The following is a 24,338-nucleotide window of genomic DNA, read 5'->3' on the forward strand; positions in this document are numbered from 1 at the left end:
GCCCCTCCTATTCTGCCGCAGCTGCCCTGTGCAAAATGCACTACTGATGGATGCTGGGTATTAGCTCAGTTCTGGAAAGTTCTTGCACTTGCCGCAGGTCCCACTACACATTTGCCATGGCCCGACTCCACATGGAGTATCACTGCCACCTCTCCTAATAGATCATAGTGATTAGATTAAGTAGCACTGCTCTCGGTTTATGGGACTGGGGCTTGGACAAAGAACAGCAGTCATGTTCTGAGATGGATGGAGAATGGTGTAAAACCAGTGGGATCTGGTTATTGCATTTCTGTTTCACCTTCCCGTCTCCTTCTAGAGGGATGTCTGCTTTGGTAGCCTCAGACATCATCTTTGATGAGGGGGTTTGGTGTAATGGCATCTTTGTTGCCAGGCGGAACGTTAAAGAATGCTACACGGAAATCTTGTATAATTGAATTAATCCAATGACTACTTTTAAAACTTATTAATTTTTTCTAATTTTGTGTGTCTCATGCATCAGACGTTCTGCTAATGGTCCGTGCTTTGAGACTGTTTTACTCCAGTGTTCAGTGCCGCATGATCCTTCAGAAGTCATTCTTGGTGCGCAAGAAACATTTCTTGAATAACAGTGTATAGAACAGTTATTCAGCTTAATATTTTTGTGAAATATTTTTCAGGATTCTTTGAATGGAAAGTTCAAAGCACACCATATCATCGCAGTGGACATGTTTTTATAACCATGTAAATGTCTGTACTCCGTTTAATGCATCCTTGCTGAAAAAAAAATTCTTTCTGACCCCCCAGCTTTTGAATGCTAATGTTGTGTTTTCAAGTTCAAGATCCAAGTTTATTTTTTTCCATGTAGTCTTTACATCAAAATAAAACGCTTTCGTCCACAGATTCCTGAGATATTTACTGTACAAAATTAATAGAGATTCAGACTTTAAGCTAATTATTGCAAAGTGTTTTTTCATTTCAAGGGATAGTTCACCCAAAAATGAAAATTGTCATTAATTATTCACCCTCATGTCATTCCAAACCCCGAAAGACCTTTGCTTATCTTCAGAACACAAATTAAGGAATTTTTGATGAATTCTGAGAGTTCTCTGACCTTTCCATAGACAGCAAGGTAATTATCACGATCAAAGTACAGAAACGTAGTAAAGACATCGTTAAAATAATCCATGTGACATTGGGGTTTAACATTAATTTTACAAAGCTTTGAGAAAAAAATAAAGACTTGTTCACTGAAAGTAAACTATTTGTGCTGTTCTGAGTCAGCTGCATCACACGTATATGTTTTCTATGTTGTTTATACTTTGATCTGAGCGAAAACTGCATATACAGATGGTACTGCTGACACAGAGCAGCATACTTTCAGCACCAGGGTGATATGGAGGAGATGAATAGTTGATAAAAAGTTATGCACAAAACTAATATTGTAGCTCAGTAAATTTTGGTTGGTCACATGGACGTTTCTGGACCTTGTTCGTGGTAATTGCATTGTTGTCTATGGGAGTGAGCTCTCAGAATTCTTCAGATATGTCTTTAATTTGTGTTCTGAAGCTGAACAAAGTTCATATGGGATTGGAGTGATATAAGGTTGAGTAATCAATTACGGAATTTTTATTTTGAGTAAACTCAATCCCTGCAAGATAAACTTCTTATAGGTAAACAGACTTATAGATAAACATGTCTCTCCATGTCATGTAATGCAGTCACTCTGTCTGATAATCTATTCCTATGTATCTGGATGTAGCTGTGATGTAGACCAGAATTTAGTCAGATACTATGTCTGCATTAGCTGTTTTCCCACTGCAGGAAGTAGTGTACATTTCTGGAACTGTATAAGTAGTCCAACTTGTCAGAATAGTTCTGAAGTTCCTGAAACTTGCATAGATGGCATCCAGAGAGATTTGAGTTGTCAAAATATTCTTTGTTCTTTCTATTGTCTCAGATTTGCATGTCTCCTTTCCATCCCTCATGTTAACAACATAAAACCAACAGTATCCAAAGAGTAACAAAAGCGCAGCTCCAATCCTGGCGTCTTCCATGGTTGTGCTTTGTTGTTGCTGCTATTGTGCGGTGCACAGAAATGACACAACTGGATTGCGTCACCACAGGGTTCCCATTGTAGTTGCCAATGCAAAAGGAAAAGTGTGTAGTTCCACTTCCAGGTAGTTGGTACCAGAACTAGACTTTCATCCACTTTTATGGCCTTTCGTCACTAGTTAAATCAATCCTTTTCAACTCTCTTAAATCGCTGTTCCAGTTCCTTTTGAGAGTTGCTTTTACAAAGTCGCCCATCAGCTGTCCACAGATAAGGAAATGTCATTTTGTTTGTTGGGTGTCTGGTGTGTATTGTCTTATTAGAGCATCCTGTTTTAGAGTGTAGGTGGTCTAGTTTGGCCCTTAATTGATGCTTCTTAAAGGTTGACAGCTCATAAAGTTGCTCTGTCACAAGTGGCTTCGGTTTCCTCTACTGCACAGCTGTATCGCCGTCTCTCATGTACACACACTCGCACCAGTGTGCTTTTCTGACAGGCTGTCAACACCTGTCTCTTAGGTAGGGGTCCACTTCACGGATCTGTCAGTCAAGTGTTGCACAGGTGACACACTGTTACGGTTGTCATTCTTCTGTGAATGACTGCTCTCCATCACTGGCGTGTCAGTGTTTGCTCTCCATTTAGTTTTAGCGTGCAGTCTTTGTCATTTTTGGCTCATAAGAAAACTCTGATATATGGAATATATGTATATTGTGCACTAAAATAGCTTATTTGTTGTTATACAACCTCTTCCTTTCTAAGTGGGTGTTTCTTGATCCAAAATAAGAGTGCGCATCTTCAAGTACAATTTTTGTCATGTTGTTTGAGTCTTTTATTCAACTGCTTTTGTATTGCTGGGACGGGAGCCTAGATTAGACCGCATTCGGGGACATCTGAGGCCCCTAGTCTCCCTACACAACCCCGTTCTGCTTCAGGCAGACCCACATTCCACTGCTGTCATTGGACAAATGTAACTCCAGAACAAAACAGAAGTGAACTCAATAGCTTCATCACAGATAGCAGTCATACTCTGCAAATTGTGGTGGTGCTTTAAAGAGACTTTTTTTCATTCATTTACTTAGCAGACTCTTTTATCCACAGCAATTTGCAAATGGGGAGAAATGCACAGGCAATTAATCATAGGGAACTAACAATATTAAGAGTGCCTCAGTGCAAATTTTGAGAGAGTGCAAAGTGGTACAGAACAGTGGAAATATTTTTAAAACCATGGTAACTTTTTTTCTTTTTTTTTTCTTCATGAATCATTTATGCACAAGTTTTAAAAATGGATTTACTTATATAATTTTAATGTAACATTGTAAATATCTTTTACTGTCTCTTTAGCCTAATTTAATGTACCCTTGCTGAATAAAAAATAATATGATGATTAAAAAAAAAAAAAAAAAAAAAAAAACATTGGTACATTTACATTTGTGGATTAACAGGGTTTTTTTTTTTTTTCATTGTAAGTGAATTACAAGAGAGGGTCATAAGCAGTTCCTCACAGAGATAAGGGATAGTTCACTAAAAAATGAAAATACATTTACTCAACCTCGGGTCATTCCAGGCCTAAATTACTATAACTATTACCTATAAGAAAAAATAGGCACGTTGAAACAAATGAAAATGCATAATAAAAGCTTACTCGAGCCCCATTTACACCAAGAACAATAACCAAGATAGTATTAGCGTTCACACTAGCAGACAATATCATCTGTTTCTTTTTGTCTTTATCGTTAAAGCTGTGGTGTGTACTCCATAGTTATCGTTCTTGGGGAGAACTGGGCTTAATGCTCTATATTGCACATCTGCTTTGTGCAGAACAGGTCAGTATTCAAGTCTTCCGCAGATTTGAAAATGAAGTGCACAAGTCACAGAACGCTTTCAGGATACTTTTTTTGTGTACTTTTTTTGATGTGTGACAGTCTGTAATTTTCTTCAGAATTACTGCTTTTGTTTTCCATTGAAGTCATACGGGGTTGAACGTAATGGCGTTGAGACAATATTGACAATCTTTATTTTGTGAACCATCCTATTAAGCGCTCGCATAAGAGTCCATTTTTGTTTTTTGGAGACATATCGAAATGATCATCTAGGGAAACTAAGTTTGATAATTCTGGTAAGCATGTTTGCTTCAGATACATTTTGACTTCTTTTTCTGCTTCTCTTTATTTCAGCCTACAGCACTTTTTATATAGTGGGGTTGGTGCTATCCATGCAGATCCCATTCGTTGGCTTCCAGCCCATCAGGACGAGCGAGCACATGGCTGCTGCAGGTAAGACTGGCTTGCCTCTGAAACTGATCTCAGATCACCTCTCTCAACTCAAAACCATAAACTATGGAACGATGATTTACGTGTCATTAGATTAGCGCCAGGAATTCATGACCGTTGGGAAATTGTCTGACAAAGTTGAGGATGTGGATTAATGGTGTGTGTGTGTGTTTGCAGGTGTATTTGCTCTGCTTCAGGCTTACGCCTTTCTGCAGTATCTGAAGGACAGATTGACCAGACAGGAGTTCCAGACATTGTTCTTTCTGGGCGTTTCTCTGGCAGCGGGGGTGGTTTTCCTTACTGTCATTTACCTGACTTACACAGGTGAGTGCAAAAGCACAGCAGTTAAATAAATACATTTCATTTGTAAAATTTCTTGGTTTTCTTGACCAGACTTACAAACAAACAATAACCACAGTTTTTGCTGGGTTTAAATAAGCCTTTGATTGAACCTTTATTAGTAATAGTGGGATAAACGTTCCACGTTTTTACTAAAGTTGTCTTCTAGACAAGAACAAGTGAGGGAGGTAAAAATAAATATTATTTATTTATTATTTTTCATTATTAATTCTTTCCTACGAATTACATTACAAAATTGCATTACTTAAATTCAACAAAGGCATCTATATCATGCAAACATTATATATATATTTTTTTTATATCATGCTGATTTTTTTTATTTTTTTTTTTTTTTCAAGACAGTTTGCCCCACATATGCTGGGCCATTATTATAGTTTTAAAAAAATATTTTATATAATGCTATATATAATTTATTCCTGTTATAACAAAGTGTACTGTTATTATATATGATGCTTATTACATATGATGCTTAAATCATAAAATGTTGATTTGGTGCTCAATAAACATTTCTAGTCAAAGTTAAAATATGGCTTAATATTTCTGTAGCAACCATGTTTGGAAAAAAAAGAAAGAAAAAATATTTACTGATGAATGCAACCTTTTAAAAATATAACATTTATTTAAAATATTATGTTATTTCAGTGTTGTCTTTTATAGTCACTTTTAATCAAGTGTTGAATAACTTTTACACTTACCTGCCATGTAGAAATCTTACTTTCACATTCATAAACGCTAGTAGATTGGCAAAATCTCTGGTCTCGTGTTCATCATATGTATCAAATTTGTGGTTACATGCTAAAAAATAATGCATTGTTGCTGGTTTGTCACAAATATACCCACTGACATTTCTTATCCTACTCTTTATCAAAAGGTCGCAAGCGTCTCTGAAAAGATGTACCGAAGACACGTTGCGCTATTTTTCAAGATCAATAGATTCAGTAAATAGTTTGCACCATAATAAATTGTCATCCTGCGTGACTGATTTGCAGAATAAAAAGCTGTTTTTTGTTTTTTTTCGTCAACGTAATATTAAAAAGGTTCATTACTGTTTGTCACACAGAGGACACGACGCTGATGAACTATGAAACCGTTTTTTTTTTTTTTATTATTATTATTATTTTGACGTTCGAATAGCAGATTTATATTTTGCCCTTGACTAAATCATCCAAACCAAACATCTTTGAGTATGACAGGAAAAAAAAGAAAAACGTATCCGCACCATCGCATCCAATTCTCTGCCTTCTCACCTGAATACAGCGTGACTCTATGACCTCAGCCTCTTAACACCGCACCTCTGCCGGTATATATGGAGTCAGGGTGATTTGCTTGTATTCCCGTCGCACCCGGGGCTTTCATTAATCTTTCAGCTGCAAGGCCTCGTCTGCAGCAGGCCTCTGAGATCTCATTAAGCACTTCCCTCTGCTCGCCACACTGCTTTTCAAACCGAGCGCAGTCTCGCGGTGTAGATTAATTGAAAACGTTGCCGGCTATATGTGTGGTATTAAGGTTCACTGGACGTAGTCCAAGCTCGTCAGCTCCTCAGAAGCTGCTTGAAAGTGCTCTTGAGTCAGTAATGGTCGGGCGGTTTGCGTGTGCGTGTTTGCGTTTAATCACTCTGTTGTGTTAATGTGCTTTCAGGGTACATTGCTCCTTGGAGTGGGCGTTTTTACTCTCTCTGGGACACAGGGTATGTATGCCGCGCAGTTTACGTTACATATACCTTTTTTTGTGTTGTTCCATCGTATGACTAAGTTGCTAATAGCTCATTAGCGCACCCTGTTAAGCAGCTTAACAAAAAAAGACCTGATTTTGTGGGGGTTTAAGCATGTAGCATGATTTATGTCTGTAAGCTGCCTCTTGGATTGCTTAAATTATTTCTGAATAGCTGCCTTCAGTTGATATTCACTCACGACGCCATTGAAACCCCACTTCTAGTTCATAGACAATCAGTGCCTGATATTATCACAAATTGCAATTTGCCTTGATGTAATCATATATTAATAGAATGGAGAAACTCACAAAGCCAGTCAAGAATTTTTTAGGTAACACTTTACTAGGGACCAGTTCTCACTATTAACTAGTTGCACACATTCTAATTCTACCCCATACTTAAACTTCATAATTACCTTACTAACTATTAATTAATAAGCAGCAAATTCGTAGTTTGAGGCAAATGCTGGTGGTAATGGTTTAATAGTGAGAATTGGGCCTTAAAATAGTAATGATGATATGATTCAATAATTTCTGTTGTTGATGTTGTTATTATTAAAATAATTGATTTTAAAATTACTGAAGGTGGCCCAAACTTGAGACTTTTGTATATTTTCATAATTATTTTTTATGGACTGCATGTCATATTCTTTAGGTATGCTGTTATTATACTGAAATGTTCCTGAAGTAATATATTGCTGTTTTATACAGCAGTAGATCAAGACCTTAAAGATATGATTTCACACTGGCACCCTGAGCAGCACCAAAAACTACTAATTAAAAAAAAGCTAACAATGCTTGAACATTCCCATCCCATTGCAATCAAGCTGTCACTTCAAGTGTTTGAGCTCTACAGTTTATTGAAAGCTCTCACCAAGCGTACTAGTTTTGTCCCATCACTCACTTGCAAAGTATATTGGCTGTTACACCAAGTACGGCGAAAGCAGCGGGTGCAACATTTAGCGCAAAATTTCAGGACTCCGTTTTGTGCACAGTGAAACAAATCATACAGCTGTTAATCACACGCACTTAATAGCACAGCTTGTTATTACCGATGGGCGCGCAATTTCGATTGGAAATTAAACTTTTTGGGCAAGTACGGCAGTGTTTGTACGCTTTTACTTCTCAGCCGTAAACCCCTTACTTTTTTGGCCAGCTTCTTGTTCTTTGCCCTCAGTAAAACGACACCCATCATAAATTCATAAATGTGTAACTCCCTTAATGCAGCAGCTCTGCAGGGAGACCCACAGTCCTGTCAAGCTCTCGCTGTGCGCAGTCAGCCATCTGCGGCGCAGTCCGCACAGATACGGAAGGTCAGGTCGCCAGATAATGATCATAACACTGATAGTCGCCAAAATTGAGTGCAGTAATGCAGCAAAATTGCGAGGGCGAACAGCCGAGCAGCTCCACAACAAACGACCCCCTGTTCTGCACCCGTTTTAACACGCTGTGCCGTTTTTCGCTTGTCCAGAGTCTTGACGTTGTTTCACTTACTGCCTTCTTTTTTTTATGAAGCAAACTTTAGCCCTTAGAGAGTGAAACTTTTTTTTTTTTGCCATTGGAGATGCACTTCGCTGATACATAAAGTGGACTTTATTCTTAAAAGAGTTGTTTTGATGTGGATTTTGTGGCTCCTTTGCACTTAAAACCGACGCTGTCTTACTGAACTCTTCTGAAACATCTAAGACTGGTTTTAAAGCCCGTATTAAATCGAAATGTACGATGGTTGTCTCTTCGTCTTCAACATTTTTCATCAAAAGTGCATTCTTCCTCTGAAATGGCTTTTCTTTTTGTCTGATGTCACCTAGGCCCTGTCAGTTTACTTCATGTTAACTGCCAGCTAAAAAGCGATGTGCAGCTTTCCAGTAGTTAATGCAGCAATTTAAAGGATGGTTTACCCAAAAATCAAAATGCTATCTTTAATTACTCACCCTAATGTTAATCTTAAGTTGTGTTCCGAATATAAACAAATATCTTAAAGATTTGGAATGACATGAGGTTGAGTAATTAGTGCTAGAACTTTTCCATGGGGGGTGACCTATCCCTTTAATGCTGGAGAATTTTATTTAACACGGTAAGTTAACAAAGCTTTCCCTGCCTCCTATGCTCAGATACGCAAAGATCCACATCCCCATCATTGCATCTGTGTCAGAGCACCAGCCCACCACCTGGGTCTCCTTCTTCTTTGACCTGCACATCCTCGTCTGCACCTTCCCCGCAGGCCTCTGGTTCTGCATCAAGAACATCAACGACGAGCGAGTGTTTGGTGAGCATGTCTAACGTCCTTGAAATTACCAGACGATGCATCTGCATTCAGTTCATTTCATCGTTTAAAGTCATCGCAAAAATAGCTACTGAGTCCTGAGAAAGATTCTAGCATTATTCGATTCCAGGTGACGCTGGACGCTGACTACTTTTTCAAGCTCATGTCTTTTTCATTTCCATACTTTGGAATCAATATAAGCCTTAGTTAAAAAAAAAAAAACTTTAATAGAATAAAATTTATATATGGAGTGTTGAAATGTCTGCAAAAACTTTTTTTGTGTGCCACTAAACACCCTTGAGTTTATTTCTGCCGGCAGGGTGTTTATTCTGAACAATTTTAAGTTGTAGTGATTCCTGTTTATGCCTGAAAACACTCACTGATGTTTTGATGTCTGTTATGAGTATTTTTCATTCGTGGAGAACAGAATGTATTGAATTGGTCTCAGTCCCCAGAAGAGTTTGTTTTATTTTTTAATTGCCGTCATGGCGTTCCTGAATTTTTTTTCACCGGAATAAACAAGGGGACGTGAACAGGCAACATGTTGCTACATGTTTAAAGGCCCGCTTCTGTGCATTTCTATTTCTCTCTGGAGTCATTATCCAGTGCAGAACTATAAACACAACACTGCAGTTCATTACCGTTGCTTCTACACTGCAGCTCCACATTGTCTGCTGGAATCATAAGTGAGGTTTTCTCTGTTGCCCTCTAGTGGCTCTGTACGCCATCAGCGCGGTGTACTTTGCCGGTGTGATGGTGCGTTTGATGCTGACTCTCACCCCGGTGGTGTGCATGCTCTCAGCCATCGCCTTCTCCAGTGTGTTTGAGCACTACCTGGGTGATGACATGAAGCGTGAAAACCCGCCGGCTGAGGACAGCAGTGATGAGGATGACAAGAGGAATCAGGGGAACCTCTATGATAAGGTCAGTGAAGGGAAAAAAAGGTTAAGCTAAGTACACCTTGATGAATGAATGTTGAATTTTAAGTCTTCTGCACAGTAACGTATACACGGTACCATTTAAATGCATTTTAATAATAATAAAAACTTTATTATTATTACAAAGCACAAATATATTTAATGTTTAACTTTATATATAGTTTACTTTAATATTTTTTGGGGTTATATATATATATTATAATTTTTATTTATTTTTTTTCCTAATTTAAAGAAAAAAATTCTGTTTGAGATTAATTGAAATGCCCAATGGGGAAAAAACATGAAAAAATTAAACACTTAATTATCTGTTTTTGAAAATGATTTCTGTTTATAATAACAGTATTTTATATTAACTGACTTTTAAACCAAATCAAAATAATCTTTAATTAATATTGCATCTATAATTTATGACTGTGTAATTAAATTAGATTTAAATAATATTCTGAGAAATTGTGTAGTAATATACCCAGTGTTATCTTTTTCAATTTATTTTTGTTTTATTTTATTCAACTCTTTTTGAAGACCCAGTGTTAGTTAACAGGGAATATTTTTTTGTAACAGAAAACAAAATGGTGATTCATGTTTTGTTTTTTTTTTGTAGCTCATTTGTATTCAGTCTGATTTAATTGGTGTGTCCGTGCTCATTTGCAGGCCGGCAAAGTCCGAAAGCATGTTTCGGAGCAGGACCGCCCAGAGGAGGGTTTGGGCCCCAACATCAAAAGCATAGTTACCATGTTAATGCTGATGCTCTTGATGATGTTTGCTGTGCACTGCACGTGGGTCACCAGCAATGCTTACTCCAGTCCCAGTGTAGTGTTGGCGTCATACAACCACGATGGGTAAGAGCAACTTCATGGCATGTATTTCTTCTTTAAAATAATAAAAAAAAAACTTCAAAAACTATTCTTCAATCATTTCTAATTACCTCCAGATCACGCAACATTCTGGATGATTTCCGTGAAGCGTATTACTGGCTCAGGCAGAATACCGATGAACACGCTCGAGTCATGTCCTGGTGGGATTACGGTTATCAGATCGCAGGCATGGCCAACCGCACCACGCTGGTGGACAACAACACGTGGAATAACAGCCACATAGCACTGGTGAGGACCGACAACTTCAAGTTTCATTGTTTTTTTTTTAGGAATGAATTGTGACTTTCTAAATCGGCAAGAATTAAACCGATTTGTTTAGATATCTTTAGCTCAGTAGTGCCATCTTGAGGACGAAGAAACATCGTGTTCCGTGTTCTGTTTCCTCCTCAGGTCGGTAAAGCCATGTCCTCCAATGAGAGTGCAGCCTATGAGATTATGAAGTCCTTGGATGTGGATTACGTCCTGATCATTTTCGGAGGAGTGATCGGATATTCAGGCGATGACATTAACAAATTCCTGTGGATGGTGCGCATTGCTGAGGGAGAGCATCCTAAAGATATCAGGGTCAGTGGTCATTTATTTGGTTGCTAAACTTAGTATAGTAAAAGGAGAAAAGTTTAGTCTTGGGCAGGTTTTTCTAGTAGTTCTCCAAAAATAAAATATATAATGAGGTCAAGTAGTTAAAAAAATTATAATAAATTCTTTTTTTTTTTCTCCTGTATTTTAAGTTTAGTCTCAATAGCTAAAAAAGGTCTTTTTTTGTGGCATACCAACAGAAAGAATAACATTCTCAGACAGGATTTTAGCATTCTGATGGCACTCTGTGTATTAGTGTACTGTTAGACTGTCACATTAACTCTCTGAGACATTGTGTGTCTAAATGAATCCTTTCTAGCGCACCACCGCTAGAGCAATTAATGAAGTGCTTTGTGTAACATGCACTTGTCTTGGACAGTTGCTGTTGTATGGATTCAGGTCGCGTACAACGAGAAATATTCCTGTCATTAATCATCATTTACATGCTTTTACTTTTGTGATGTACTCTCTTCCTGTTTTCTGAGATGCCTTTTTCCCCCCAACCTTTGCTTTTAAAGAACAGAGATCATTTGATAGCATTGACGAAGTGTTATTACACACGTCAGAGATGAGTCCTCAAACGGCCGTCCTTTTTGTTCTTTTGTAGGAAAGCGATTACTTCACGCCGCAGGGGGAGTTTAGAGTAGACAAGGCCGGCTCTCCAACCCTACTCAACTGCCTGATGTACAAGATGTCTTACTATCGCTTTGGGGAGATGCAAGTGAGTGTTGCTTCCCTCTAACTCATTAGGTCTATACTCAAGAGTCTTGTAATTGTGTTGTGACAACTGTGGAAAACGAGGACCGATCTTTTAGCTCTCGCTGTTTTCTGATAGCGTAGTAATGCACGTTATAGACCAAACCTCGCTGCTTGCTTAATGCCAAACACCTCCTCCGTAGCTGGACTTCCGCACGCCTCCTGGATTTGACCGGACACGAAACGCAGAGATCGGCAACAAGGACATCCGTCTGAAGCACCTAGAGGAGGCCTTCACCTCCGAGCACTGGCTGGTGCGCATTTACAGGGTGAAGAAGCAGGAGAACCGGCAGGCTCTGGACCACAAGCTCCGCAACATCGCAGCTAAGCAGAAGTACACCTCAAAAAAGGTTTCTCCCCCTAGATTCAATTGAACAGAAATGATGTGACATTTGAGTTTTCTGTATTTTTTTTTTTTGTGTCATCTTGTAACAGTTCTTGCAAGGAGTTGAAGTTTAATTGGGGCATTTGTATTAAGGCCATAATAAAAGTGTCAGTTTTTAGGAACGTTTTTTGCCATGAATTTATCAACCAAATTTATTTTTAACGTGTTATTTAAAAGGCCATATCCATATAGCCTTTTAAATAATACTATATTATAATAATAATAGTTCCTATTACTATTATTATAAATAGGTAAGAAACGTTTAAAAAAAAAAACTCAAATAGTATGTTTTATTTATTATATATATATATATATATATATATTTATAGTATAATATGTCAAGTATAACTTGTTTTATAAGGTTTCTAAAACATCATAGTTTTAGTGTAGATTAATTTATTATTTATTGATCATTTATTAATTTTACTTTTTACAATTTTTTTTTTTTTTTTGACAGGAATTGACACTGTTCTTATGACACTGTTTATAAATGATAATGGCTAAATGTCAAATAAACTATAAATATTACAGTAGTTGAACAAAAGCCTTTAGTTACTTGATAGATTAGTTAACATTAATCTGCAGCACATATTCAAAATAGTTTGGTTGAGACACAGTACTACTGTATCCTATTGTAAATTTTATTTAAACGTTATTTCAAACAAGCTTGTTTCGTTTGGTTCACAGACAGCCAAGAGGAAGAGGGGACACATCAAAAACAAATTGGTTCTGAAAAAAGGCAAGAAACTGAACAAGAAGTCTGTTTAGCTATTGAATGAAAACGTTGAGAGCGGGAAAAAAGAGGAAAATTAAAGACAAGGACAAATGCAACTAGTAAGTAATCCACCAATCAAAAAGAAGAACAAACATGTTGTCTGGCGCCGCCCACCTGAGAACGTTTGATTGGAGGCTTTTGGTCCTGCGATTGCCATGACGACACGGAGTTTCCATGATGGGTTCAAGGATGAGGCGAAGATGGGGATCTGCACCGTGGTTTTAATCTGACAACTCTGGACTTATTTTTGTTTTTGTTCTTTTTTTTCCGTTTTTTTTTTTTCTTTCTTTCTTTTGTACTTGAATGTGCTGGCGAAGCGAGAGTCCGTGTCTCAAACGGCGCGCGCTATTTTTGTGGTACAGTTTAATATAATCCAACCGAATGCTAAAACAACCAACAAATATGAATTTCATGAAGCTCAGTGAACCTTGGAGCACCAAAGAGATTTTTTTTTTTTTTTTTTTTTGTCAGAGCCTGTGATAAATTAACTTTTGATTAAAAACGACATTAAAAAATAAAAGAGATCAGAGCCGTCTGAAGTATGACAGCCCCTAAAACGCTCTCTTGGTTTCACCTGTTATCTGACAAACCCGTGACAGAATGCAGTGGGCTCTTTGTGGCTCTGAGTTTTTTTTTTTTTTCTTTTTTCCTAAGGCAGACATCGCAGAGGACTCGATTGTTAGTAATGTTTAACTATTGTGGTGATTTTGAATATAAATTTTTGTTTGTTACATCATTTTGAATGTTTTTTTGTTTTTGTTTCGTTTTTCTATCGGTTGTAAGATTTTATGCAATAATTCTAAATTCAAATGAAGAAAATCCGCTTTTATTTCTTCTGTTGCTCATGTGTTTTGTCCAGAGGGGGCGCTGTGGTTTGGCATCTCCTGCGCACACTAAAAACAGATGCTTCTAGATGTTTTTCTTGGGCCAATTATAAATCTAATTTACCCCCTTCCCAAACGACTGTCTGCCAGGACAAAGAGTGAATTGAATTAGTTGTAGGTTTATAAAATGCTGCATTACTAGCCTGAATGCACTTTGTCTTAGTTCACCTTTAATGTGGATCCACTACTGAGTAGCATGCAGGTGGAGAGTGCGTATTTTTAGTGTGAATATTCAGTTTTGTTTTTTTTTTGTTTTTTTTTTTTTTTAAATGTTGAAAAGGGCGCTTCCTGCAACACCTAGTGGGTTTTCTCTTCCTCGTTTCTTCTGGGCTGCCATTTAAACTTTTTTTCCTCCTTTGTTTTCTGCCTTTCTGGTTCTCATCCTCGCGTATTTCTTTTGCTTCATCTGTTTTTGTAAGAAAATTAGAAGGAAAATTTGATCGTTTTTTTCCCCTCTTCTCCACAACATATCCATATTATTCTACTCGGGAGAGGTCTGGAGCTCGGGGGAAGGTATTTATTAACAAGAATGCATTTGAAGTCGAGAAGAGGAAGCCTTTCATCCTGAAATGCAAAAACTATTTTTTTTTTTTTTTTTTTTTTTTTTTTTTTCAAGTGAAAATTTATTCCATAAATTGTAAAATAAAAAAAAAATATTAAAAAAAAGAGCGTGAGAAAGTCAACGATGCTGTTTGTGAGAATGAGTTGATGCCATTTGTGATTAAAAGACTTAATGAAAGAATCTGCCTAATCCATGTTTGCTCTCACACACGCATTTAAAACGAAATATAAACAAAATATAAAGATGATCCTAGACGAAATGAAAAAGTGTGTGTTTATGATTTGTTTAGGGTCATCTTTCTGCTTTAAGTCATTGGTGTTATTGCACAGGTGTCCTCTAGGCGGCAGCTCTAGCACGTTTCATCGAGCAGCCGTTTCGAAAGTTTCTAAACGAATCAGATGAGCTCTACAAGTCACGTGTCTAATCACGCTGGAAAAATACGTCACTACGACACTTTTGGAATGTATGTTTAAAAATATCACCAGATATTTTATAATATGTTATTTTCATATTTACAATTATAGTCAGAATAGTTAGATCTTAATACCTTTTTATTTTATTTTTTTAACACTGTATAACTACGCAAAACGGGGCAAATGACGGCATTCAAAAAAGCCGAATTAGCTTTCATATACCTGAAATCTGCGCTGAGGGACAGCGTTTTGATCTGTGTTCTGTGTTCATTGGACCAGAGCAGCTTTAATACATCATTTTCCGTCTCAGTCAGACGCTCGAGGGCACTCATCTTCAGTCAGTCAAGACTCTTTGTGCCTATTACGGAAGTTACAAAAGGAGCAGGTTACGTAACTGGTTGAGGTTCAGCTGGTTTTAAAAAAAATATTACACACATTTGTCCTAGTTATGGAAATACTGAGCGGGGGAATTTATTAGTGATAACTGAATTTGTGGCTGTACTTTGACATTACCTGATTTAGACCAGTTTGAACAACTGCTCCTTACTGCATTAGATACTTTGTCAATTAAACGCAATTCACGTTCTGCTAAAGCTGTGTACTTTGACCTTTTTAAAGGCACATATTTGACATTTTTATTCTTTTTTTACATAAATTATTAAAGTAAGCTAGTTTTAAACATCATATGTCATTATTGGCATTTAGTATTTAACCACATGGTTACATTCTACTACTGCTCAAGAATCAAATATTTTTCTTTATGGGAAATATTTCGGTATTTTCAGCTCAATGTTGTGTACATATGCGAACATGTTAGTTACTATATGATTTCTACATATATGTATATAGACATTTAAAATGTATTGATTTTTTTATTAAAAAATGACAAAAAATAATTGAAACTTATTCAAACTATTTGAAAAAATAAAATATATATGTATGAAAAATACAGCCTATGTATATGTGACCATGAGAGCTGAGAGACACCAAAAGCATTTCTGCAGAAATACCTTTAGTTTTGTGTAAAAAAAAAAAAAAAAAAAAAGATATCAAAAGGTCAATCTTCTGAAGATCTACTTTTTAGAAACCAACTTGGATTTAATAAATGAAGTGACTAAAATGCATGCATATCACTGAACTTACTAAATCATCATGAGGGGGAAAAAAAACCTTTGCAAATGATTTTAAAATCTATTCCTTTAAATATCCATTTTATTCTTTCTTCATGAAGTTCAACCGAAGCACAATACTGTCCTCATATGGTAAGATTGATTCAGTCGTTTGAATAAAACAGTAAGAACACGAGTGGTGAGCTCTACAGAACACGAATACTCCGCTGCTCTCCAATACCCAGAATGTGACTGGCATCAATATCTGCCTTTACGGTGTTCTAAAATAACAGTAATATAACGGTTATACTCTGATACAGATGCTACGTCTCTCCTCTGTGAAAAATCACTTTACTCAGTATTGATTACCAGAAGTAATATACAAATATAAAGATATTGCACAACGTCACACAATCCAGGCCTCTATGTTCAAATCTTCATTATCCAGAGGGGCTTTTGAGGTATTTTTTTTTTTACTACCCTCGAGTTCATTTTTTGTTTTTTTGTTTTTGGCACCTTCCATTCTCCATTAGAGGAGTTGGAGAAATGGATGAATGTCTTTCCCTGCTCCTTGAGTCCTATTGGTCGGTCAGCCCCTCATGGACGCTCCCATCCGCGGGGCTGGAGGTCTGTGATGGACCCAAATCATGTGGCTCCAGCCTGATTTCATCACTTCGTCTTCCATAGAGGACTGTGGTACACCCATCCTTCCCCCTGCGCCACACGTAAGGACAGAAACAAATAACACACATGCTAGATCAGATACCAGTACCAATATCCTGCACGACTCTGGAGCTAATCATAAAAGGAAGGACAGTGAAGGGAAATGAATATTATTTGGCTCCATTGTACATACACTGACATAATGCAATGTTCAATAAAATCTTTAATTATATATCATTTCGATTTCACATGTATATATATATATATACATTACTGGGATCAGTAAGATTTAAGGAAAAAGTCTTAAATAAAAAATAAGGAAAAATACTGTTAAATGTTATTACAATATAAAATAATGGTTTTTTTATTATTATTATTTTAATATAACTTTAAAATTTATTCCTGTGATGCAAAGCTGAATTTTCATCAGTTGTTACTCCAGTCTTAAAAGTGACATGATCCTTCAGAAATCATTATATGCTGATTTATTATTAGAATTAATTAAATATTAATTTAAATTTAAATATAATAATTTTTGGATTAACACCAAACTAAAAGAACAGCATTATTTCAGAATATAAATCTTTTCAAACAACGTAAATCTATCACATAACGCATGCTTGGTGTAAATATTAATATATTTATATGTATAAATACATATGTATGTAGGCGTGTGTATACTGTATACATAAATTTAAATATACATATTATGTGAACAAACATTTATTTTGGATGCGATTAATCGATTTGACAGCACTAAGACATATACATACATATAAAAGCAAATCTTTAATCTCTAAAAATAATAATTTATATATGTATTTTTATTCAGAAACCATGTTTTTCTGGAATTTCTAATTATCAATCATTCTCAAAAAATAGATATTTTTTTAAAATTAAAATCGTTACATTTTAAAATAACATTTTATCATATAAAAATATTTTGTAGTATTACTATTTTTAAACGTATTTATGATCACGCCAAGTTTAAACTTAAACACACAAAAAAGCCTCGCAGCTCTAAATTTTTATTAACTTTGGTCCGATTTTCAGGCACCTCATTAAAAACCCACCCGATCGAGGTGGTGAACTGAAACCGCTCTAAATATAAAGGGGTTTTATTAACACGTTTTATGACCTAACATAGTTTTACTCATCCAAAGCAAAATGAAAAAAAATGGCGCGAAGGCTTTGCAACTGCTATTTAGTAAGCGATGCTGTTTGTGCAGGATTAGAAAGCCTCACTTCTTTAATGAAGTACTTGGGTTTCCAGGTGGTGCTGCTGGCCGTTCTCTGCTTCCCTTCTCTTCTCTGTCTCTCCTCTAACTGGTGTTTGTGTTCAGTGGCTGCGTCAATGTCCCCGGCCTTCAGTGCCGCCGTCACATGCTGCCACAGCCTCCTGTCAATCATTGTCACAAGACAAGAAAAGGACACGAGAAACGCTTCATTCACTGACCGTCTCGTGAACGCTTCACACAATCTGTCAGTCTGGAAAGAATCGTGTTTAAAAGGTGTCTGGCTCGAAAATATTTTTTTCATGCTTGTATATGGGACAACACCTAAAACCGACCCTAAACAAAAAAAAAAAAAACCTAAATTGGTCATTGTAATTATTTATGTTATGAAATGTACTTCAAAAAGAAATAACACGAATTTTGCCATTTTAATATATATTTTGAACAATATACATTTTTGGATTGAAATTATTTTGATGAAAACCTGCCACGGGTGCACAAAAAAAATGTATGAGGAAATATACATAACAAGAAATAAACAATAAGTATAAAACAAAAAGTATTTTTAAATATATACAATATATACAATTATGGGATATTTTTAAATATACTTACAATTAGTGATGTCAAACGATTAATCGTAATTATTGGCATCCAAAATATAAGTTGTTGTTTACACAATATCTGTTTGTGTACTGTGTGTATATATATATATATATATATATATATATATATATATATATATATATATATATATATATATATATATATATATATATATGTAATAAATGCACACATTTACAGATATTATGTAAAAAAAAATGATAATAATTTTTTGCAATATGGGGAGTGACTTTACAAGTAATTCAAACGATTGTTTCTAAGCAGAAGAAGCAGCAAAACTTTGCTGTTTAGTCAAGGGTGTTATGTCTAGCCGTATTGATCAGGATAAGAAAAGCAACCTCGGATGGTGAATCAGCAAATCATCGTTTTATTAAATTACACCCCAAACCTTTCGAGGATCGATAAATCCACACATTTCGCATGCATACCACTGCCTCCGTGCACCTCTCTGCCGCTTCTTTTGATCGCATTATGCGTGTGTGGTAACACCAGGCTGAGAGCATTAGACTTCTCTGATGGGCTCTGTCCAGTCCGGCTGGATCTCTCCTCCACAATAAGCCAATAAGCAGCATTAGAGATTATTAAGTGAAGCCTGCAGCTCGCTCAGGGCCAGAGCGGTGCATGAGGGTCACGAGTATTTTACAAGAGCTAGCTAAAATGCAGGATGCTCATTCGCCGTGGTATTTATCTGGATGACTGAGCGCTGATCTTTTACACTCGTTATTTATTTGTATTGTCTGAGTGCCTCTTTTCCCTAAAAGGCAGGATTCGCTAAGCTCCCATCTGAAGCATAATGAAAACAGACAGTAATGGACTTGTGTACAAGATGAATAAAACAAAAGTAACCCTGAATAGATACACATTATTAATATAAATGTATTTAGTCCATTTTGTATTTTGGCAAATCTGACAATCAGTCCACTTTGTCTTTTTGACATGGCAAAAAAAAAAGGAGAAATGAATGAGAGAATGAATACCCTACTGAATGAAATTCACATTTTTTTTCCAGTTCATTAGTTCAGGTGTTTTTTCAATGGCTACGGATTTTATATTTATATTTTTCACCTTTTAAATAAATACAGTAGGAATACAAATGAAAACATTTTTGCAAAGGCATAAAAGGAATAAAATATGGGTTGTCACACAGACCTGAAAACTATGAACCTATGGGACGAAAAATAAAAAGTATATATAAAGTATATACAAGTATATATAGAATTTAATTTAAAAAAAAAAAAAAAAAAAAAAATATATATATATATATATATATATATATATATATATATATATATATATATATATATTTTTTTTTTATTATTAATATCAGAAATTTAGTTCTTTAAGTTTTCAAATTCGCCAATATTTCCTATTAATTTAAATAATATTTAATGGTTATAAAGTACATTTTTAAAACTTTTTAACAAATGTTTGTATGCAGATACTATGATCTTATGGGATGACAATAAAAAGTCAAATTTATTTCTTTTTTAAAAGTAATATTAAAGAATTAACATATTTAATATTAACGTATTTAATATTAATTTAAACAATATTTAATGGTTATAAACTTTACGTCTGTAAAACCAAATGTTTAAAGCTGCAGCTCACATAATAAGAAAAGTCTACTACAACTACAAAAAAAAAGTTAAATTGCAAAACAATGCTAACAGCAACTTAAAAGAAAAGATCATTCGTGTTACTTGTCATGATCAGTCCTCTTGTAAGCGCTCCTCACCTCGATTCATACTGGCCCTGTTTGTCCAGCGGCCGGATCTTCTTCTTAATGACTGGCAGTTTGGAGGTGTCGATCACTTTGGTCTCTCCGCTGCTGTAGGTGAACTCCAGCGTCCCGTTCCACTCCCCCTGAGCCTTGCAGACGATGGTGCCGGTGGGGTTGTGCTTCACCTCGGCCGTGACTCTGTCGGAGAACGACAAGAGAAAACGGTTTGACCCGATCGCAAATCAAACAGGCTCTCTAAGACAAGCTTCTTCACCCCGACCTGTGAACCTTCCCTCCGTAGAAGGGTTTGGTGTGGAATGTGACGGTGGAAGAGTATCCGCTTTTGGCGCAGCAGATGGAAACCTTCCCGCCCAGCTCCACCCAGGGCACTGTGAGGATGGAGCGGGCGTAGGCAGACGGCAGCGTGAACACGTACTCCTCGTCGTGCTCCAAGAGATGTAGCACTCCTAATGTAAAACACAGGATTCGGGATCTTTAGTTATTTTGTCACATTTCAAAATTCACTGCTTGGCAACTTTTGTGTTTATTGAACTGCGCAACGGTTTCATTCTGGTACTCAGTGTAAATTATAAACATGCATACAACCGAAAAAGACAAGCTTGAAAAGGTGGTTGTGATGTTATTGTTATATGAATCTAAACGTATTTATAGCAAAACATTTCGTTCATTTGAAATGAGGCTGAAATATAAGTATTGCATTAAAATGATCTTGCCTTGGCAACTAGCTCTGTTAAAATGAGTTTAAGCACTTCAATTACTAAAACTAAAACTGAATACATAAAATAAAATGAATTAAACTATCAAATATTCTAAAAAAAACATAAGTAAAGAAATATTTTTTAAATACATATTGTATGTCTGTGTATTTGTATATACATAATAAATATACGCAGTACACATATTATAGAAACAAACGATTGTTTGACATAACTAACAAATACTGCAAATAATGCTAAAAACTTTAAACATTTTAAAAATGATGCCATTTGGAAATAAAGAACTCTGACATAATTAATAAATTGGAAGCAAAGCATTAAAAAAAAGACTTTAAAAGCCATTTATGCAAAATGTAAAAGAAAATGAAAAAAGTGAAAATGAAAATAATAACATTTGACAGTAATATTTATTCTTTTTAGTACATTGTTAACTTCTGCACTCTGTTAATGTCATCACGATGACCAATGTCAAATCAGGACGCTAAAGCAAAACTACTGTCACTATAATCCTCCTGTACAACCCACTGTCATGTGTTCAGTTGTCTTCCTCAGTGATTTAACTATATCAGTTTCCCGGTGTACTTTGATTTTAATATACCGTATTATAATGCAGTTGGGAGTTATTAATTAAAATGATGAATTGCGTCTAGCTGTGTAACTCGGGCAACATCTGAACAGCGCGAGCATGTTCACAGCAGCTCTCTCAGTGGGCCTGGCCTCTTTTTATTCTGGTTATATAATGGACAGCTGTCTAGTGGCAAAATCTCTGTGGGCTTTCAGCCAGGTCTGACAACAGCACATCTGTTTCCCAGAGACAAGAGAGCCGAGGGGGGGGAGCGGGTGCAGTGCAGCTCCCCGTCTCAGGCTCTCTGCTCCAGAAGGGTCAAGCTCGAGACTGCTGATGCCAGAGCTTCTCTGAAGATCCCAGCAGAGGACAGTTGGGTTCATCTGTGCTGACACATGAGGAGACTGCGTTCGATGGAGCCGACATGGCCGGTTAGCAGGAGGGGCATTCACTGCGTTGATTCAGTCATGGTGTCAATTTGTAGGCAAACCTGAAACTCTAATTGACTATCAGGAAATTCAAATGGGTTTTTAGAATAGTTTTACAAAAGAAAGCGGCCATGCCAGTGTTATTATAGTTAACTGAAATGCTTAAAAAAAAAAAGAGCTAAAAATAAGTAGCAATGGCCAACATTACATTGTATGGGTCGGAATGAACATTTTTTATTTTATGCCAAAAAGGCATTAGGATATGATGTAAAGATCATGTTCCATAAATACATTTTGCACATTTCCTACCGTAAATATTTCAAAACTTGTGCAGATAAGGATGTCATTTAGACAACTCTAATGGCTATTTTCTCAATATTTAGATTTTTTTGCTCCCTCAGATTCAACATTTTCAGATAGTTGTATGTCTGACAAATATTGTCATATGCTAATAAACCATACATCAATGGAAAACTTATTTATTTAAATTACCCATATGTCTGGTTTTGTGGCCCTGGGTCAAACACACACATATATACATACACATTATGTTTTTACGTAATTGCTTTAGTTTTAGTTAACTGAACTGGCATGGAAATTTTCTTTGGTGAAACGGAAATAATCTCTCTCTCTCACACACACACACACACACACATATATATATATATATACACACACATAAATAATAAAAGTGATCAGAACTTATTGAAAGAAAAGAATATTCTTATGAATATATTTTGTGTTCTACAGCAGATTGATTATCAACTACAGAACACGAGGGCTAGAGAACTGCATCATTTAAATGTTTGGGTGAAATATCTTTTAAATTCCTCTAAACTTGCTGCCGCTCCAATTAACAGTGTGTACATTACTCTTGGGGATTAGTGTTAGCTGTCTTATAAGTAATTAATGTTGTCCTAATTACAGAAGAGTGCTAACTGGTTAAGCACTCCAAATGCTACCTTCCTTCACGATCATCCACCTCAGTGCACACTTCTGAGTTCTGACAACACGCTTAGGTCAAGGAATCCAAAAACAAATGTAGCCAAAAATATTAAGCCACGCAACGATTTTCAACATGAACAATAATAAGAAATTCTGGGGTAATGGCTGCTGAAAAATAAGCTTTGCAACACAGAAATAAATTAGATTTTAAAAATGATTTAAAACAAAAAATACAGCAATTTTAGTTTCTAATAATATGTCATTAAATTATAGTATCTTTATCAAATAAATAAATACATTTTAAGGTAAACAAGCAGTTTTTGAGCAGTCAGTTTTTATGATTTAAATCCGTTTCTAGTGCACCATTCCCTAAACGTATTTATAGGCGACATTTATTTGTGGTATCTGACATTTTGTCACAATGCATCATGGGATTTCGATCTCCGTGAAAAATACGGCCAAACCAAGGTATGCTTATTAAATTAAAGCAGAGATTCTGAAACAGCCTTTACATCAGGGAGTGTAATGACAATGCCTTAAAATGCTCCCTTTGTTGGCAGCTCACCAGTTTTAGAATCAGAATGAAACATCAAGAGACTGAGCGAAGCGAAACATCAAGGGGAGTGTTTTTCAAACAGCAGTACGTTTCTGTTATTCTCTGAGACAGATGGAGTTGTGATATAAGCACCAGTAAATATCACAGGCCCTGAGGCCGACACTCATATAACCACAATCAGCTGATCTGGAAACGGTATGCTCTTTGGACACACATCTGAGGGGATGGAGGAAAAACAGTTCTGCCTGAATGAGCAAACCCTCAGGCTTTAATCAAACAGTAATGAACAAAACTCAACGATCCCAACAGACAAATGTTTGCCATAAACACAACACAACTTTATGAATAAATAAATGCTTCTAAGAAACTATATTAGCACTTTTTTCCGGAAATGTTTAGTATGCAAAACTGACTCATAAGATCTTATGGATGAATCTTGTGACCTGAATGAACTGAAAACCTATTGCACCTTACGTAGCCCTACCCACAATAAAATCTAATTGGTCCAAAATGGCAAAATTAAATAAAATATATTAATGCTATCAAATAATTAATCTTCAAAAATAAAGGTTAACATGCATGTATAGATTTCAGAGAAATGTTATGTTTATATATTATATATATTTACTATATAAACTATAGACATAAAAATAAATATAAAAAAAGTAAATATGTTCAAAATATATACTGTATGTGTGTATTTATATATTATATACATAATAAATATAGATAGAAGAATATGTAAATATATATATATATATATATATATATATATATATATATATATATATATATATATATATATATATATATATATATATATATATATATATGTGTGTGTGTGTATATATATATATATATATATATATATATATATATATATATATATATATATATATATGTGTGTGTGTGTGTGTGTGTGTGTGTGTGTGTGTATATATATATATATATATATATATATA

General features: G+C 35.7%; 2 protein-coding genes across 3 annotated transcripts in view; one reads left to right on the forward strand and one right to left on the reverse strand.

Moving 5' to 3' along the window:
* Positions 1-14,558, forward strand: part of stt3b (STT3 oligosaccharyltransferase complex catalytic subunit B) — a 37,623-nt gene extending 23,065 nt beyond the window's left edge. Inside the window, exons 6-16 of the mRNA XM_043261107.1 lie at positions 4,202-4,300; positions 4,475-4,621; positions 6,296-6,344; positions 8,479-8,633; positions 9,343-9,554; positions 10,220-10,407; positions 10,500-10,671; positions 10,834-11,007; positions 11,627-11,740; positions 11,919-12,125; positions 12,848-14,558. Coding sequence (XP_043117042.1) covers positions 4,202-4,300; positions 4,475-4,621; positions 6,296-6,344; positions 8,479-8,633; positions 9,343-9,554; positions 10,220-10,407; positions 10,500-10,671; positions 10,834-11,007; positions 11,627-11,740; positions 11,919-12,125; positions 12,848-12,928 — 1,598 coding nt within the window. The 3' untranslated portion in view covers positions 12,929-14,558. The remainder of the gene's footprint in view (positions 1-4,201; positions 4,301-4,474; positions 4,622-6,295; positions 6,345-8,478; positions 8,634-9,342; positions 9,555-10,219; positions 10,408-10,499; positions 10,672-10,833; positions 11,008-11,626; positions 11,741-11,918; positions 12,126-12,847) is intronic.
* A 1,430-nt stretch (positions 14,559-15,988) lies between these two features.
* The window catches only part of osbpl10b (oxysterol binding protein-like 10b), a 38,530-nt gene continuing 30,180 nt past the window's right edge, over positions 15,989-24,338 (reverse strand). For both annotated transcript variants that reach the window (XM_043261791.1, XM_043261790.1), the window contains 4 exons: positions 20,426-20,612; positions 20,161-20,343; positions 17,812-17,965; positions 15,989-16,617 (listed from right to left, as the gene is read on the reverse strand). In XM_043261791.1, the coding sequence (XP_043117726.1) occupies positions 16,573-16,617; positions 17,812-17,965; positions 20,161-20,343; positions 20,426-20,612 (569 nt within the window). In that variant the 3' untranslated portion in view covers positions 15,989-16,572. The remainder of the gene's footprint in view (positions 16,618-17,811; positions 17,966-20,160; positions 20,344-20,425; positions 20,613-24,338) is intronic.

Source organism: Puntigrus tetrazona, chromosome 16 (genome assembly GCF_018831695.1).
Source record: "Puntigrus tetrazona isolate hp1 chromosome 16, ASM1883169v1, whole genome shotgun sequence".
Taxonomy (NCBI): Eukaryota; Metazoa; Chordata; class Actinopteri; order Cypriniformes; family Cyprinidae; genus Puntigrus; species Puntigrus tetrazona.